This window comes from Diceros bicornis, chromosome 5 (assembly GCF_020826845.1).
Source record: "Diceros bicornis minor isolate mBicDic1 chromosome 5, mDicBic1.mat.cur, whole genome shotgun sequence".
Classification (NCBI taxonomy): Eukaryota; Metazoa; Chordata; class Mammalia; order Perissodactyla; family Rhinocerotidae; genus Diceros; species Diceros bicornis.
The window spans coordinates 65280526-65298479 of NC_080744.1; the positions used below are offsets into that span (position 1 = coordinate 65280526).

The 17954-nt window shown below is 36.7% G+C and overlaps 1 protein-coding gene across 17 annotated transcripts in view; it reads right to left on the reverse strand.

The window, feature by feature from the left end:
* Positions 1-849: 849 nt before the first annotated feature.
* Positions 850-17954, reverse strand: part of MYO9A (myosin IXA) — a 278567-nt gene continuing 261462 nt past the window's right edge. For all 17 annotated transcript variants that reach the window (XM_058541992.1, XM_058541989.1, XM_058541982.1 and 14 more), the window contains 3 exons: positions 6530-6732; positions 4307-4449; positions 850-3643 (listed from right to left, as the gene is read on the reverse strand). In XM_058541992.1, coding sequence (XP_058397975.1) covers positions 3180-3643; positions 4307-4449; positions 6530-6732 — 810 coding nt within the window. In that variant the 3' untranslated portion in view covers positions 850-3179. The remainder of the gene's footprint in view (positions 3644-4306; positions 4450-6529; positions 6733-17954) is intronic.

Sequence of the window (17954 nt, forward strand, 5' to 3'; positions counted from 1 at the left end):
ATGGGACACAGAAATCCCCACCAACCTCCCAGCAGGGTAAGAGTTGTAGCTGGTTTCCAAAGTATGAGAAGGTGGGGGCTCTGGCATCCCATCCCCTGACCTCAGGCCCCTCTGTTTCTGGAAGGCTCATACTGGGAAGGCTGTATCCCCCTTTGTGTTTTCAGAAGCCCAGAGTGGCAAAATAATTAAAATGGCAGGAAGTACGAAGTGCATCACAAACTAAGCATGTCACCTCCCTATTTGCTGTTAAAGTAATCTGCTTCACTTTGTGATACACAATGTGACCCTAAAATTACACTTCTCTGCTTCCATTACATTTTCCATGATAAGGAACACCTTGGCTTTAATGGGGAGAAGTGAAAATCCAGGCTTTGTTTGGGGCAGGGAATGTGTGATATGAACAGAATGTTCCGCATTTTGGAGTATGGGTGCCACATGTGGGGCTGCCCCAATGCTGCCATGTAGGGATTTCCTTTGAGGCATTTGAGATCAAAGAAAACAAGCAAAGGAGAAGCTATAGGAAACACAAATTTGACACGTACTAAGGTTAAATGTCTTAATCATAAGTGATTGTAATACAGCATCACTTTGTGGTGACATAACTTTAATTGGGGAGAGGACCAGTTAAGATCAGATGGAAGGAGATATAGCACTCGGTTCTGACAATTTTTGAGTTATGGCTTTATATCTTTATCAGGCCAACAATGCCTGTTATCCTATGAGAACAACAGCTTTCTTTCCTTCAAAGGGAGGGTTCCACACTTGCTCTCCATTCTTATAATTGCGTGGATCTCTCCTCCCCACTACCCTCCATTCCGGCAGTTTGTTAAATGACTAGAAATCCACAAATCTAGCAACTGAAAAACAAATACTTTTTATTTAATTTTATCCAACTTCAGGTTTCAGATCCCTGAGAAAAATTAAAGTCTCTTAACATCCATCACCTAGTTTCTATAAAGTGACCTACATGAGTAGTTTTTTAACTGCCAAAAACTTAATTTGCAAAAAAACAAAACAAAAAACCCCCACAATGATTTAGAAGAGAGAACATATGCCAAGATATGTTCTCCAGGCCACTCCTCTGGCCAAAGTAAGTTATTCAACAAGGGTAATTTGTTTGTTTGTAGAGTATTTAACCAATGTTCTGGAGCAAGCAGCAGAACACTACTCTCCCAAGAATACTGAAACAGACTGTGCAGCTTGGCACAGGGCCCTAGGGCACCAACAATTCCACTTTGACACAACCATGCTGAGCGGCTGGATTTTCCTCTAGGAGATTCTCTGAAATTCAGAATTTTAAAGTCTTTACATTTATTAATCCTCAGGACAGCATGAACAAGGTGGCAGATGTTTGCAGGATATAAAATCTAACATTTACTCACTAACCATCACCATTCTGGAGATTTAAAAAGATCCCTTTCCCTAGCTCATTTCTGAACCCAAATCAGGGAGAGGTAAGACTCCTGCTACGTTTAGCTGCCACTCAGAATGATGTTCCAAGTCTGACCTCTGGGGCTCGACAATAACCACTGAGGCAGTGGCATGAGGTTCAGTGTTGTGTAACAGGAGAGATTCTGTCTTAACAAAAGTCTTAATATTTCCATAACTTCAAATCAAAGAAGTATGAAAAGGAAGAATAACCAAAATTCAGGTTACAGATGGTAAAGGCTTTTTTTTAGAACAGTGCATGTGGTAGTCAGACAAGATGCATTTAGCAACTTTAAAAATAAACATTTTCACATACTTATCTCAAGAAAGGGTATCATGTTTCATTTTCCATATATTATAAATAGCAAAAACAGATTTCTAATCCCACAAATGCCAAGAAGCATAAAATGCTATTCTAACTCAGGTGTGTGGAGACACCCAGTGGTGAAAAAGATGGTCTGATTTTTCCCCCAACCCAGAGATGAGTAGCTCTCACCCACCCTGTCCAATGGCTCCTAATCTGTGGGAAGAGATTCCACGGGGCAGAGGGAAGCATAAGGTTAAAAAGAAATATGCATACTATATATATATATTTACAGTAAACTTCAGTAACCAGAATATTAACAAAAATAGCTTCAAGTAGTCCTTGATTCTTTTTTTCATCTATTTAATACTGATAATCTGAGGAGAAGATAAAAGGTAGATGGGTCATATTAAAAACTTTTCTCTTTTGATTTTTTGGCAGCTTTCTGTAACACTTATTCATGCAACGTTGCAAGTGAATGTTTTGGGAGAAGTGATTAAATGGTCACATTATTTGTCTGAGTTCATGGTGAAAATCCACCAGCAGATAAATAGGTTTATATGTGATCTTCAGTTTAATCTATACAGAGAGAAAAGCCTGGATGGATTAGGATGAAACCCTCATGTTCAGGGATCACCATGTCTCTGGGACATTTAAAAAAAGTCGGAGGAACCTGATCTTAGGATCAGGGAATATGAGAACAGTACGGCTACTGAAACTTCAGCCCATGCAATATATTTGGCAGGAACTAACTAGGAGTTAAACCAGCATTGATTATTATGACATCAAACATCATCAAAAAAAAAATGTACTCTCTTCTTCATTGTATAACCAGATATCTGAGACATTCTCTGATGGTTTAATGGAAACAACTTCTTTTTTACTTTCCCCAGAATATAACATGGAGTGTTTTTCAAAAATCTTAAAATAGAGGGCTTAGGCATTTCGATTATAAATTCTTGGAAAAAAATTATATTCTACCTTAGCTCCTAACTATCCGAAAATAAACCTGAAGGCTTTTGCTTTCATGGTTAAGAAAGATTTATATGTTTTCTTCAAATGTCAGAAATCAGTGGGTCCCTCAGTCCCACAATGTCCCTCCTAGTTCAACACCCACCTCTGGGAAGGGAAAAGAGGATGGAGGAGAGGTAACTACAAAGACCTCCACAACTGACCCAGATCCCCAGGCCCTAGGTGGCTTTGTTTAGTGAAATCTCTAGTCAAATACAGCAGCCAAGGCACAGCTGGCACCATCCCCAGCAGGCTTCAAAGGGGCCTTTCTGCTTCTGTAGGAGGCCCAGGAATTCAGCACACAAGGTCATGGTTGTATGCTTGGGCAAGAGGCAGGACCACAATTAGGATGTTGTGGACGAGGTGATGAGAAGAGGCCCCAAAGACGAGATGTGTTTACCATTCTGTAGCCATGAAGGGACACACATCTGCCAGTTCAGACCATAAACTCATTATTTCCAAAGAGAGCTAGCTGTTGGGTGGAGCTGCAGTCTGGGTCCACAGTTTTCCTGCGCCCAGACACGACTGTCCCCTCTGGGGTCTCTTTGGTTTTCTGAGGTGAGTTTTTCACATTCTTTAATTTCTGTTTGCCCTTTTCAGGGTTGAAGGTTCCTCTGCTGATGAATTGAGGCCTGTCTTCCAGGGATTTGGTCTGGCCCAATGGCCCTTCCATTCCTGGGGCCTCACCAGCTGAGGCAGCTCGGTAGAATGGAGATTTGGAATAAATTTGAAATCGTTTTCTGGTCCCATGAGAAGATGCAGTGTTAGACGAACATAAAGAAGAGACTGAAGAGTCCACTGAATCCAAAGAGTCTTGCTGCTTTTTTATCTGCTTTCGCAACTTGCTTGAAGGCTCAGATTTGCCAGCTGCCTTCAGAGAGCTGAGGGCTAAGCTTCTCTCTAATGTAAAAAAGAGACCACAGCTATAAACGACAGTTCCCTCTAAAGCAAATCATCATGTAACAATAGGTGTCACTGATCACACATGAAACTGGGCTAAGATTTGGAGGGTCCAGGCTGACCTACTTTGTGCACAGTCATAACTTGAGAAGAGTTCATCATCTGTTTTGCATATATCATTTCAGAATCAACCCCAATGAAGTCTAGAGATTGACTATGCCATTAGGAGAGGTCTATAACTGTCACTATCATTTAAACAACTGCCAGTATATATAGTAAGTTCTATGTCTTCCCTGAGACACGTCAGGTAGTTAAATACCTCATTTGGTATAGTCCCATCTCACAGCAGGGCACAACTCCTGTTGCCCACCCTTAGAAAACAGACCATAGGTCAGTAAGACAACATGTGTTGTGATTATTGGCTTTTTTCTGTGGTAAATACAGGAGAAAACATTAAATTATACCAAAAACCTACACTACATTGAAGGCTTAGTCTGATGAACAATTTATATGGAAGCTTCACAAGGATCAACTCCTTAGGACTTTGTCACCTTTTCATGTAAGGTCAAGGCATTCTTGAAAGGGATTTTGTTTTAGCTTGGGAGTCCTTATTCATTTTTTGCGAAACAAATCTGAAGTCTTTAGTCAAACATGTTCATTTACCTGATTTCTCAGAGATGGCACCTTCAGACTCAATATTCAAATTTTCTGAGCTATCGGCAGTCCCAATGGAGGCCTCAGACTCAAGGGTTTCATCATCAGAGGCACGGGGTTCCAGTACAAGCATCTCAAATGTTAGCTCCTCCCTGTGAGATACAATCAAGAAATCCATTAGCATTTGATATGAAGTGGAAGGAAGACTACAGGAAAAAAAACCTTCCATGCAAGTCAGGAATTTGAGCAGCAAAAACAGTCACATTTCTTATTGTTCCCTCCAGGGTGATGATAAGGACCTGTAAGCCATAGTAATGGTGAAGGTTAAAGACAGCAAAGACTGGGACCTATAATAGGGCTAAGGGTGGGGTGGGGAAAGATGCTGCAATGGTAAGATCTTTTGGTAAAATGAACTCTGGGCTGATAGTCAGGAGATCAGGGTTCTAAACTCATTCCTAATGCATGGGGAAATTACTTTCCTCTCACTGGACCTCAGCTTCCTCATCCACAAAACAAAGAGATTAAACTAGATAATCTTTAAGATTCCTTCCAGCACTTAACTATTTTCCATGAAACTTTACTAACTGGCTACAGACTGAATCTTCTACCACAGAGAGACCTCTAGATGAAGTAAAACATTGATTGATCTTCTCTGTCCTTTGAAGCTTATGCCATCTCCATAGATAGTATTCTCTACTCCTCTTTATCAGTCACCCACCTACCTCTCAGTCATGCCCCCACCCTCATTCCCTGAAGTCTTTAGTCCTTGGCTCCTAATCTTGCTTTCTCACTATTGCCTGACATCGTCCCAATCTATTTAAATCATTATCTTTGTAAAAGCTCACTTCAATACCCTAACACCAAAGTTCCTTTATGTCTGCAACCTCTAACAACCTTTCTTCCACTTTATATAGGCAACTTTCTCCAATGGGCAGATCCTACAGTTTGTCATTACCTAAAATATGCTCTGAATCCAATACTCTGCTCTGTCCACAACTTCCTTATTCTTCCAATTCTTACTCCCTTTCTCATCAAGTCTCCTCCCTTTCAGAGCCCTCTTAGGTTGACTTTCATGCTATCTAACTTGAACTAGTCATCCTTCAATACCTCCAATACCTAGCCTGAGATTCACGGACAATCTTTTCAAGGATAGTCTCACCAGCTACTCACGGCTGCAATTACAATTGTCATAAGCCATGTGCATGCACAACTCTGAAACTGTGCTCATACTTTCTCCTTTCTCTGGAAAGACTTTCCCCCTCCTAGCAAATTCCTATTCATCCTTCAATACCTCCAGTACCATTTTCACCAAAGCTGAGTTAGGTCCTCTTTTCAGATCATTCTTATATCAAACAGCTAGCCCCTGGTCAATGTACACCACTTTTCCCTTATCATGTTCTGCACAGCTGAGCCCCAGATGCTTTTTTAGCTTGCCTAAGTTCTAGAATCAATCCTGATAGGCAAAAAGTACTTTAACAGACTCGTTTTCCTCACGAATCAAGCTCTCAGGCCTGGGATCCTGGGAACCTGGAACTCAAGAACAAAAATCTCCTGAAAATTTAAGAGTCATATCGTCAACCAGAACCAGTACACAGTACCTTCAGGGAGAACCATGGGATGTTCATATTATCCCCAAGATGTAGTGTTACCCAACCTTGCTCCAGTGATGGTGGAGGTCACAGAGCTGCTTATTTGTCCCTCTCCTAAACTGCAACCGATTTCCCTACCCAGTATCCTAGCACCCACTAGAGTTGTCTTACCCTGACCATCTAGTTGCTGGCCCCAGGGCTATAGTGATCATCAGACAACAACTTTCCTTCATGGAGTTCTGAATAATGCCCATTCTTAAAAGGGACTTTGCCTTAGCCTGGGAATCCTTATTCCCCTTTCTAAGACAAATCTGTTCATTGAGGCTGGTCTCTGACTTGTCAGGAATCTTGGCTGAGGCTGACACACCCTGTCCTAGTCAGCCTCCCCAGAATTGTCACTGTAGCAGCTTTAGGTCTTCCTGCTCATGGAGCTTCCTTCCCTGAGATGACAACTTTCATACTGTTACCTGAGTATGGGCAATGTGTCTTTGTCATCTCCACAACCCCTGTATCACCTGACACAGTGCTTGACATATAGGAGATATTTAATAAAAAAGGGAAAATAAAGAAAGGATGGAAGGATAGAAGGAAGGAAGTGAAAGCAGATAGTAACTGGTTGCTGCCTTTCCTCTTGCAAACTCACTTCTCCTTCTGTAGATTCTCAATCTGCTCAGTCAGTACTCTCTCTTCCTGCTGCATAGCCGCTTGCTGCTGTTCTGTGATGTCAGTCTCCAAGGCTGCCTCACTAGTCAAGGTCTCTTCTGGGACATCAGACATGGAGGGCAACCGAACTACAACAGGAGAGGATGGACTTGGATAGTTTCCTCGATGAAGACGCCCCTTTCCCTGCAAAGAAAAACACACATTAGAAAGTAAATTGAGTGACTGCACTGGTTTTACGTGGCCCATTTAGGATAACAAGTGTACTTCCATCACAACAGGTGAATGGTTAGGAATAAATGGAAACATTCTGCGAGGCCTAAGATATTTATTGACATACCATCCATCAAACACATTTAGGTTAAGTATTTCTTGCAAGAGCTCTGGAAAATGGATACTTTGGTGGGTGGGAGTGTAAGAACCCATTGGGTACTGAGATGAGATTCTTCTTTTAATCTAAGCTGCATCCACTCCAAACTAAATATCTGCACGTGGCTATTTAAATTTAAATTAATTAAAATTAAACAGAAGTAAAAATTTAGTTCTGCATTCACACTAGATACATTTCTAGTGCTCAATAACCACAGGTGATTAGTGGCTACCATATTGAACAGTGCAGATATAGAACATTTCCATCAGTGCAGAAAGTTCTGATGGACAACACTGCTCTATAACTTTAACTTTGGAACACACCATCGCTCTAGAAAACTATAGAAACATGTCCTCAAACTCAGTTTTAGTAAAAAAAAAAAAAAAGTCATTTATATACCACATGGTGCTAGTGAGCAATATTCTCTGAGAACAACTCAAGAAACTTCTTTCTTGAGATCAGATGGGGGAAAAAATATCACTGCTTTTAAACTGGTTATCTTATATATGACTTTAGCTTCTGATAATGGCAGACTAAGTATTTCAGATTAAACTTCCTGCTGAGAATGACTGGACCAAACATAAAAAACCCAAAATATTCTTGAAGGCACTGGAGAGATAACAAGGAGACTAAGGAGAGGCTAGCCCAGCATTTAGGGCTAATTTAAATTTAAGAAGAGGTGGCTGAGAGTCTGAGCAGAGCTTCTGAAACACTATAGCAGGGGTCAGCAAACTATGGCCTGTGGGCAAAATCTAGCCTTGCGCCTGATTTTGTAAATATAGATTTACTGAAATATATTCATTCTCATTAATTCACACATTATTTATGGCTCTTCTGCAGAACAATGGCACTATTGATTGCTGCAACAGAGATTATATGGTCCACAAAGCTTAAAATATTTACTCTCTGGTCCTTTACAGAAGAAGTTTGCCAATCCTTGGGGTAGAGAATAAAAGTTGGAGTCCAGAACCACACAAGGGTGTGAGCTGCTGCCTGGTAAAACCTCCATGCCTGATGCTGGGATCCCCAAGGTTTGCATCCCAGACATAAGCGTAAAGTGAAATTATAATAGTCCTTGCAGACATTGTAGCCTAGCTTCAAGTCATTTGAATGGTCCAGAAAACTGTAATCCCTAAAACTGGATTAACATAATCCCAGATTGCTAGTGCCCTAGGACCTGGCAGAAAAAATGAAAACACTCTTTGGAGGAAAGTAACATCATCTCAGGCCTCAAAATATTTTTACAAATAATTTTTCAAATACTATGTCTGACACACAATCAAAGGTAATCAAGCACAAAAGGAGACAAGACAATGTAAATGAAAACCAGTTAAAACAACAGAAAACAGAAACCTTCAACGGCTCCACATATTGTGGCTATCAGACAGATTCAAAGTAACCATGCTGAAGGAGACAGAAAGACATAGTTGAATTAGTGAACCAAAGTTACATCAGAAGAAAATATAAAAAAATCAAGAAGAAAAAACAAAAGAAAACAAAAATTTTTTGGAAAAAATTCAGAAAAGAAAGTGAAAGACAGAGAGGACACAACAAAAAGACCTACCATATGTAAAAAGAATACCAGAAGAGGAGAGAGATCCTGTAGAAGAAATATTGAAGAGATAATGGCAGAGTATTTTTCAAAACCAATTAAAGATATCCACCTAATGACTAAAGAAAGCCTTCGACCTATAAGAAAGATAAATAAAAAGGAGTTCATACCTAGACACACTGCTAAAAATTAAAGGCAAGAGAAATATCTTAAAAGCAGTCAGAAAAAAAATCTATCTGCAAGAAAGAAGCAACTATTAGATTCAAAGCTTACTTTTCAACAAAAACAATGAAAGGCAGAAAACAATAGATGCTATTTTCAAAGTGATGAAACGAAAAAGTAGAATTCTATACATAGCAAAAACTACCTCAAAAATGTAGTTTGACATAAAGACATTTTCAGACAGACCAAGACAGCGAAGTCTGTCAGCAGCACACCTGCACTAAAGAAATACTAAAGGGCAGATAGAAAATGACCCAAGAAGAAAAGTCAGGGAGGAAGAAAAGAATAGCAATGAAAATGGTAAATATGTAAGTCTTATTTACCTAAATCAATATTCACTGCATAAAACATAAAAATAATGTGTTGGATTTAAAATATACAGATAATTTAAAACTCAACAATAGTAACTATATCATATAATAACTGAAGTATATTAAAGTCCTCACATTATCTGGGGAAAAGATAAAAGTACCAATTAACAGACTTTGATAGATCTTAGATTTATGTTGTAATCTTTAGGTTAACTACTAAAAGAAGAGAAAAAGAGTGTAAAACTTCTAAACTAACAAAAGAAAAAATGGAATAATAAAAAGTAGTCAAAAGAAAAAGGCAAAAAGAACAAAAAAGGCGAGAAAGAAAAGAACAGGAACATATTTCAGGTAGGAAAAAGTAGAAGCACATAATAAAATAGATTTAAATCCAAAAAATTAGTGATTACATTAAATGTAAAAAGATTAAACGCTCTAGTTAAAATCTGAAGCTTGTCAGACTGTATTAAAAAAAGAAAACCCAACTATATGAAGTTTACATGGGACATATAGAAAATATAAAAATTCAGAATGGCTAAAAGTAAAAGGATGGGAATAAAAGACATACCACGTCTAACTGAAAGAAAACTGATGTAGCTATATTAATTCTGGAAAAAGTAAACTTAAGGTAAGAAGTGTTACCTTTGATGAAGAGAGATATTTCACAACGATAAAAGTTCAAATTATGAAGAAGATATAACATTTCCAAAATCGTAAGTACCTAAGAAATAGCTTCAGAAGACTTAAAAGTAAAATATTGACAGAAATACTCAAATAAATAGACAAAGCGACAAGCAGAGAAAACAAGTGTGTACACACAAATCAGTAAAGCTATACAACTGAACTACTTAATAAACGTAAGTGATCTAACAGACCTATATAGAATTCAGTATCTAACAACTGCAGAATACTCATTATTGTAATTGTAAAGCACATACAGCAAGACAATACATTTTCAAGGGTTGAAATAATTTATCTGACCTGTAAAGTAACTTAAAATAAGTTTTCTGATAGTGCAATTACAAAGAGAAAGCTAAAAATTCCTATATATTCAGAAATTAAGAAACAGATTTCTAAAACACCCATGGCCAAAGAATAAATCACAACAGAAATTAGAAAATATTTTGAACTAAACAACAATATCAAAATCTGTGGGATACAGTTTAACTCTGCCTACCTTAAAGTTATAGCCTTATATGCAGACATTAGGAAAAAAAATAGGTTAAAAATTAAAGAGGTAAGCAACTATTTCGGGAAACTAGATAAAGAACAACAAAATAAACCCAAAGGGAGAAAAAGAAATAAAGATAAGAGTAGGTAAACATTTAAAAAAAGAGGACCAAAGCCAAATGTAGCTCTTTGAAAAGACTAATAAAAAATTCAAAACGGTGGCAAGTTGATGAAGACAAAAAGAGAGAACTCACAAATAACCAAAGGCAGGAAGGAATGAAAAAGGGGACATCACTACAAATCTTATAGACATGAAAAGGATAAGAGGCTACTATGAACAACTTTATGTCAATAAATCTGAATTTTTATGTGGACACATTTCTACAAAAATCCAAGTAATTAATACCTCAAAGAAGAAATAAAAAATGTGAATAATCTCATAAATTGACTCCATAATGAAACCTTCCAGAGAGAAAACCCTAGGCCTAGATGTCTTCACTAGCAAACAAGAAGAAATAACATGCAAATTCTTCCACAGAATTTTAAAAAAGGACTATTCCCCAACTCATTTTTAGAGGCCAGCACAGCCTTGGTATCAAAATACAACAAGGATATTAAAAGGACTATTATAGGACAATTTTACTCACAATATAGGTGCAAAATTCTAAACAACATACTATAAACTGAATCAAGAAAAATATAAGAAGGATAGTACCTCATGACTAAGTTGGATTTATTGCAGTAATATAATGATGGTTTAACATTAGAAATTCATTTGGTGTAATATGTCATATCAATAAAATAAAAAAGTCTCATGAACACCTCAATACATGGTAGGAAAGGCATTTCATAAAATTCAGTATTAAGTCACAATTAACAATTCTTAGAAAACAAGAAATAGAAGGGAACATACTTAATCTCATAAAGCATCTACAAAAATTCCTTAACAAACATCATACTTAATGGTAAAAGTTGAAAGCTTCCCCTTGGACATTGGGCACATGCCAAGAATGATCTCTATCACCACTTCCTTTAAACACTGTACTGGAGGCTCTAGCCAACATAAGAAAAAGAAATAAAAGGCATAAGGAGTATAAAAGAACAAATGAAACTATCATTATTCATGAACAATATGACTATAGAGGTAAGAAATCCAAAGGAATCCATAGAAAAATTATAAGAATAAGTGAGTTCAGCAAGGTCGATAGACATAAGGTGAAAAATACCAAAATCAATTGTATTTTTATTTAACAAGAAATAAACAGAATACAAAAGTTTTTAAACGATAACATTCATAACTGTATTAAAAATATTAAAATCCTAGTAATAATCCAAACTAAAGATGTGTAAGATCTCTACACACAAAACTACAAAACACTTGTGAGAGGAAATAATGATCTAAGTGAATGGAGAGATATATATCATGTTTATGGATGGGAAAAATCAATATTGTAAAAATTTCAATTCTCCCTAAAGTGATCTATAAATTCAATGAAATCTCAATAAAAATCCCAAGAGAATTTTTCTGACGCTAACTCTATAATTCATATGGCAATATAAATTGAGTCAAGAAGAATCAAAATACCATTGAAGAAGAAGATAGGATGACTTGTTCCAGCAGATATTTTTAGAAAGCTATAGTAATTAAAACAGTGGTGTTGGTACAAAGATAGTCAAAATAGAAGGCCTAGAAACAGATCCATACGTATATAGACTCTTGATTTATAACAAAAGGGGAACTTCAAGGCAGTATGGAAAGGACGCTTTTTTTTTTATTTATTTTTTTTTTTATTTTTAATTTTTTTTAAAGATTTTATTTATTTTATTTTTTTCCCCCCAAAGCCCCAGTGGATATTTGTGTGTCGTAGCTGCACATCCTTCTAGTTGCTGTATGTGGGACTCGGCCTCAGGATGAACGGAGAAGTGGTGCCTCGATGCGCACCCGGGATCCAAACCTGGGCCACCAGCATCGCAGCGCGCGCACTTAACCACCAAGCCACAGGGCCGGCCCGGAAAGGATGCTTTTTAATAAATGGTGCTGGAAAAACTGAATATCCATATGGCAAATATAAAGACCACTCCCTGCATTAGACCACGTACAAAAATTGTCTTCTAGGTGACATATAAAGGCAAGACAATAACACTTTTAGAAGATAATAAAGCTTATTTTCATAACCTCAGGTAGAAAAAAGTTCTTAAACATCACTCAAAAAGTACTAGCTTAAAGGAAAAGACTGGTACATTAGACTACATTAAAATTAAGAACCTCTGTTCATCAAAAGACACCTTTAAGAGTGGAAGAAGAAATTTGCAACAGAAGTAACCAATAAACAGCTTGCATCCAGAATTCATAAATAACTACTACAGATCAGAAAAAGACAGACAACTCAATTAGAAAAATGGGCAAGACCTCTGAACAGGTCCTTCACAACAGAGGATATCCAAATGGCCAATATACTTATGAAAAGGTGCTTAAGTACATTATAGTCGCAGCACAAAAATGCAAATTAAAACCATGATGACACCGATTAGAAAGGCTAAAATTAAGGAATCTGGCAATATAAGTGCTGGGGAGGAGGTGGAGCAATTGGGAACTCGCATACACTGCTGTATAGCGCAATAATTTTAGGAAAAAAATGATGTACTAAAGTTGAAGACACATATATCCTGTGACCCAGTAACTCCACTCCTGTATATCACTAGCAAATATACACGCATGTGTCCACCAAAAATACTGTATCAGAATGTTCATAGCAGTACTATTTGTAATTTCCCAAACACAAGCCAAATGTCCATCAACACTAGAAGGGATAAATGTGCATACACTGGAACACTATACAGTAACAAAAATGAGCTACAACTAAACACAACGATATGGGTAAGTCTTACACAAGGTTGAGTGAAATAGGTCAGATATAAAATAATACATGTTATATGATTCCATTTATATAAGGCTCAAAAACAGGCAAAACAAAACTACAGTGCTCAGGGATACATACTTTAGTGGGAAAACAAGAAAGAAAATGGAGTAAGTGATTAACATAAAACTCAGGTTATCGCTTACCTTTGTGGGGAGAGAAAGGATTGTGATTGGAAAGAGAAAAAGGAGAGCTTCTGGGGTGCTGGCAATGTTCTATTTCTCGATCTGATGGTGTTATGTGGATGCTCACTTTATAATTCATTAAGATGTATATGTATGTTTTGTGCTTTTCCATATGTGTTGTATTTCACAATAAAAAAGATATTTTAAGAGCTCCTCTTCAAAATTAGCTATTTATGCAAATATACTAATATCTTTTGAATAGCATGGGACAATAAACTGACAGATTTCTGAGTTGATTTTGCGGAGAAAGAAGAAAGATATGCTGTCTTAGAAACAGACACTGCTGATCTAGCCCAGGTGGTGAGGTGAAAGTGGAGGACAGTTCTAAGGGCATTCAGGCTAACTCTTCTAAACTCATGCTTTCTAAAATACGCAACGGGATGAAAATCAGGAGGATTACAAGATTGCTATTCACTTCTAGTTCTGAGATCAAAAAGTAAAGAATATATTGAGAAACAGGCCCTTAAAACAGATCAGTCTGCAAATTTAACAAAGAATGACTCAGTGAAGATGGCACTGTGGAATAGAGGCAGAGAACAGAGTTTGGAGTTAGTATCAACATAGTGTTAAAGTCCATTTTGACCAGTAAGATTTACATTATAAATTCCAGGACATCTTCCGATTCTATTTTATTTTAGTTACTTTAATGAAGCCAAATATATAAGTAAAACAATGTGATATAAAGGCCACAGGGAGCTGGAAAAATCTGAGCTTCTTCCCAGTAGTCAATATGAGTTGCCTTTGCTCAGCGTTCATACCATCACCCAGCCGCCTGAGTACTGTACCCTGGGTTAGCTAAGAATCACTTAATAGAGTTGAAGAAAATTAAACAAGCTCTACAGGTCTGTCTCTTTTAAAACAAAGACGAAGGAAAAGTTGAAACCTCTACAGCCCAGAGTCCTCTTACAAGGTCAAAGAAAGTAATTTCTAAAGTTGATTACATAGAGCTTTTAGAAGTATGGGAAAATGCTAATATTGTGTTAAAAACTGGACATAAACTTGTACACCGTAGGTTTTTAAAAAATCTGCAAATACATCATTATTAACAGTAGCTTCCTGAGTGGAATAATATCCTTTATTCTTTTCTGTACTTTCCATAATAAGCATGAATTAAAGTGTTTTTTTTTTCCAAAAATGTTTTTTTTTTTCCCTGATAAAGATTCAAAAAAGGCAAATATTTTCTTGGCATTATGATAAAAATAGATTTGACGTCGTGGACTCCCTGAAAAGAGTCAGTAGTTAACACTTTGAGAAGTGGTTTGTGGTATCCTTTGTTCATTTTTCACTAGGTGGCTGGTCTTCTATTTTATTATAGGGGCTTCTATTTATTAATTAGGGAAAATTAGACTTTGTGACATGAGTTGTAAATATTTTCTTATGGTCTATCATCTTCCTTTTGCCTTGCTTATGGTCATTCTTGTCATGTAGTAATACCTCACATCAATGCTGATGAACCTATCAACTTTTCTTTTAATGGTTTTATATAATAGAAAAGTCTTCTCTACTCCAAGAGAAGTATATTACAGTATATTTTTCTATCGTAATCGGGATCTTATTGGTTTTGATTGATCACACACTTTATGAACAATTTGTACCCAATTCTTAATTTAAGTATTATAAAACCTATAAAGCCATTTTGTAATCCTTTTCTGAAGAATTATTCCAGTGACTTTCCAGCTTAAACTTCAGAGACAAATTATTCCTAAAATCAGGATATCAACTACAATTATCTTCAAATGTTGAAAGTGTTAGGTCTAAAGTCCTACTAATACATGATTTAACATCATATACAATATTCAAATTTCCAATCCCTCACAGCACATTAACAAAGTTACTAGGAAAAGCTGGACTACCATTACTAAAGACATCACCAATAACACACCACTCGGACACAGAGCCAAGACCAGGGAGCAGTTGAAGATATTCTCTTGCTTATGGAGAGTTAACTATTTTCAGCATGTACAGAAAAATAAACTAGCACTTGATTTCACTCTTGCAAAATGGGAGGAGGTGGGATTCCCTTCTTCCTAAAAAACATATTTTTAACTGAAATCATAGAAACAGAGAGTAGGACTGGTGGTAGCCAGGGGCTGGGGGAAATGGGTGATAGTGGTCAAAGAGTTCAAATTTCCAGTTATAAGATGAATAAATTCTGGGGATCTAATGTACAGCATGCGACTATAGTTAACAATACTGTATTGTATACTTGAAAGTTGCTAAGAGAATAGATCTTAAATGTTCTCACCACCAAAAAAAAAAAAGGCAACTATGTGAGGTGATGGATGTGTTAACTAACCTTACTGTGGTAATCGTTTCACCATTTCACAATATATACATATATCAAATCATCACATTGTACACCTTAAACTTACACAATTTTATATCTTAATAGAACTGGGGGAAAAGGAATAAAAAAACACGTTTTTAGAGCTCTAAAAAAGTTGCATTTACAACATAGTGATTAAAAAACTTCTGGATTATACAAGATGTGTAATACAGGGACCTCTGACTTGATAAATGATATTAATTTAATCACAATTAGCTTCCATTTCTCTGTTTTTGAAGTGTTTTTAGTTTCTTGGTTAGCCACTTCAGTCTGTTTTCCTTTTGCTCCCTTTTCCCTGCTTTTTTTCCCCCCTAAAGATTTATCCTTTTCTGCGTTGGTTTTCAATTTTCTAGGAAATTTTTTTCCTAGAAATAACTTTTCTAAGTAAAGGTTTAGCTGATAACCTTGCTGATTTCCTCTTGGGCTCTCCCATGACTGCCCTTTCAGCTGAACTGAACCTCTTGGGTACTTGGCAATGTGGAGGTGAAGAGGTGGGGTGCTTGAGCGCCTGCAGGATGCAGGGCGGCAGTGAGCGGCTCTGCAAAGCTAGACTCCTGAGCTCTAATTCTAGTACTTTCATTTTGTATTTTTTGCAGTTTTTGATTCATTCGGATCAACACTGTAATTTTTCTTATCTTTTCCCCACATGGCTATTCATTTTTCCTCCACCATTTACTGAATAATATACCTTTGGAATGCCACTCACTTTTTCTTTTTGTAAGGATGTTACTAGTTTTTCTGCTTCATTTTCTTCTTATGAATTTTAGTATTAACTTGTCAAAGTCCCCCCAAATATTCTTTTGCTATTTTTATTGAGAACATATTTGTAGGTAAAGGGTTACAAAACTCTTTCCTAAACTCTTTTCTAATTCCAAGTCTATGAGAATTTGATCTTTGGCCAATGTTCTAGATCAGGACCCCTGGAAACCTGATAAAGATAGCACATAAATGATGTTACTAGACAACATTGCCTCTGGCAAAAATTACCCAGATTGGTAAAAATTGCACCTGGAGAAGAAGGAATGATAAATAAATTATAAATATCTGGTAGGAAGCCACATATTTGGACTTCCTGAGGGTGGAGTCTGCTGTAATTAAACATACCCCTTGCAGGCTCCCCAGAAACTACGTCTATGGAATTTTACATGAGATATTGACTCCTGTGGAGGCATGAAACCTCTAAGGCAGAATAGATCTGCACTCAGTGGATGTGGATCTCTTTTTCCTTGCACTTGAGCTGTGACTTGGGAGGCTAAAGATAGATAACTAGCTCCCTGATGGCTGTGTGGCAGCATGGACTGCTACAAGGACTCTGGCAGAAGAGTAAGACCTTACACTATCTGCTGGCATGCTGTGCTTCCTGTCCCATATCTTTCTAAGTGATTCTGATGCTAAGTGTAGCCCATGGTAATCTTAGGAGTCTGAAAGTTTCATTGAGTTTGAGAAGATATCCTCTCTCCATCCTGTTAGTATTAGAACCATAAATGAATAGATGAATTCAGGAAGAATCAACACCTTTATAAAATTTAGTCTTCCTTTCCAAATGCATTTGTTCAAGTCTTCTTTTGTAATTCTTGGAGTTTTAAGGCTTTCTTTGTATAAATCTTCCAAATTTCTTCTTCCACGTTTCTTTGTTAAGTGTATTCCTTGGTATTTTATGTTGCTGTTTTCAGTGTGTGTGTGCTAATACAAATAGGCATTTTTCTTTCATTATATCATCCAACTGGTTGTATAGATATATATATCAAAGTTATTAACTATTAATTGCACCCAGACACCATACTGAATTCTTTTATAATCTGTAATTGTTTAGCTGATTTTCTTGAGTTTTGCATATCTACAACCATCATGGACATAGCGATAATTTTACATCTTCTTTTCAGTTTTATACCTCTGATTCCTTTTTATTATCTAACTGCATTAGCTAGTACCTCCAGATCAATGTCAAATAATAGTGGGGATAATGGACATCCTTGCCTTTTCATGATTTTAATCAGAATGCTTCCAATGTCTCCCCTTTAAGCAAGATGCTGGCTTTTGAGTTGAGACAGATATACTTTATCATGCTAAGGAATTATAGATATATTCCTATTTTAGTAAGAATTTAAAAAAGTACATATATAATTATATCAAATGCCTTTTAAATATCTATGAGTATATGATTTTCCCCCCAAAGATCAACTAACATGGTGAATTATCTTAATAGATCGCCTAATAAGGAATCATCCTTTCATTCCTAGGTTAAATCCCACTTGGTCAAAGTTTATGTTTACGGGCTACTGAATTATGCTTGCTAATATTTTAACTTGGGATTTTTGGATTAATTTTCATAGATGAGGCAGTTCTGAATTCATATA